The sequence below is a fragment of the Corapipo altera genome, unplaced genomic scaffold, assembly GCF_003945725.1.
Source record: "Corapipo altera isolate COAL_440 unplaced genomic scaffold, ASM394572v1 55981, whole genome shotgun sequence".
NCBI classification, from domain to species: Eukaryota; Metazoa; Chordata; class Aves; order Passeriformes; family Pipridae; genus Corapipo; species Corapipo altera.
In genome coordinates, this window is record NW_020888331.1 from 1360 (window position 1) to 3000 (window position 1641).

The window sequence follows — 1641 nt, forward strand, 5'->3', positions numbered from 1 at the left end:
CATCCCTCTTCCTTAAATCCCTCCCCATTAACATCCCTCTTCCTTAAAATCCCTCCCCATTAATATCCCTCTTCCTTAATATCCCTCTTTCTTAAATCCCTCTTCCTTAAAATCCCTCTTCCTTAAAATCCCTCTTCCTTAACATTCCTCTTCCTTAAATCCCTCATCCTTGACATCTCTCTCCCTTAATATCCCTCTTCCTTAATATCCCTCTTCCTTAATATCCCTCTTCCTTAATATCTCTCTTCCTTAAAATCCCTCTTCCTTAACATCCCTCTTCCTTAAATCCCTCCCCATTAACATCCCTCTTCCTTAATATCCCTCTCCATTAATATCCCTCTTCCTTAAATCCCTCTTCCTTAATATCCCTCTCCATTAATATCCCTCTTCCTTAAAATCCCTCTTCCTTAAAATCCCTCTTCCTTAAAATCCCTCTTCCTTAAAATCCCTCTTCCTTTATATCCCTCTTCCTTAAAATCCCTCTTCCTTAAAATCCCTCTTCCTTGATATCCCTGTTCCTTAAAATCCCTCTCCATTAATATCCCTTTTCCTAAATATCCCTCTCCATTAACATCCCTCTTCCTTGCTATCCCTATTAATTAACACCCCTTCCTCTCCCCTCCCTGCTGCTCATTAACAGTTAATTACAGCCCTCCATCCCCCCCCCCCCCCCCCCCTGGGAGCAGGGAATGAGGGAGGAGGGGTTGGAATGTCGCCCTGACCTCCGTTCCCCGGGGATTTCTCGCTCCAAAAACTCCCCTTGGAAGCTTTCCCCGAGCTCCTGTTTGTCCCTGGAGGGCGTCAAAAGAGGGATTTCAAAGAAAATTGGGGGTTTCCTGAGCGATCCAAGCCCCTGGAGAGGTCAGGGAAGGGGGATTGGAGGGGCTGCAGCTCCCGGAATCCGGGATTTCCCACCTCCGGGCCGGTGGATCCTGGAGGAAAAAAAAAACCTTGGAAAAGGCAATCAGGCATCCCTGAACCTCCCTGCCCCGGGTTTAATTAGTGAGGAGGACGAGATGAGCGACTAATTATCCCCCCCTGGCCGAGCTCCAGGAGGAACACAGTGTGCATTTCCGGGATTCTGGAATTTTTGACCCCGAAATGGCCCCTTTTGGGGGCTTTTGGAGGGATGGGATTTGGGATGACGATGGGATATTTCCTTGGCAGGAGCTACTCCTCCCTGATGAAGGCAGAGAACATGTCCTCCAACCAGGTGAGCGGGAGCTGCTGATCCCACAGAATCCCCGGGAACAGGGATGGAATTCCAGCCTCCTCTCCGTGATCCCGCTGGGAATGACTTTGGAACTGGGAGGACACTGGGAGGACACTGGGAGGACACTGGGGATCAGTGGGGCTGAGGAAATAGGGATAAAGTGCTCCCAGGTCTTTTCATCCCAAGGGAAAGAACAGGTTCAGGGTGAGGATGAACGGGATGCTCCATCCCTGGAAGTGTTGGATGGGGCTTGGAGCAACCTGGGATAGCGGGAGGTGTCCCTGGACGTGGAATGGGATGGGATTTGAGGGCCCTTCCCACCCAAACCATTCCAGGATTCCAGGATGAAGGACACTCAGAATCCATTCAGAGGGGTTTTTCTGGAATGTGGGGATGGAAAAGGCGGGAAAGGGGAAGGGAGACCCTGC

The 1641-nt window shown here is 50.3% G+C and overlaps 1 protein-coding gene across 1 annotated transcript in view; it reads left to right on the top strand.

Annotated features, from left to right (window-relative positions):
- Positions 1 to 1213, top strand: part of LOC113941931 (coiled-coil domain-containing protein 25-like) — a gene marked incomplete at its 3' end in the record, with an annotated part of 2412 nt that extends 1199 nt beyond the window's left edge. The window contains exon 3 of the mRNA XM_027633068.1: positions 1168 to 1213. Within this exon, the coding sequence (XP_027488869.1) occupies positions 1168 to 1213 (46 nt within the window). The remainder of the gene's footprint in view (positions 1 to 1167) is intronic.
- Positions 1214 to 1641: the final 428 nt, after the last annotated feature.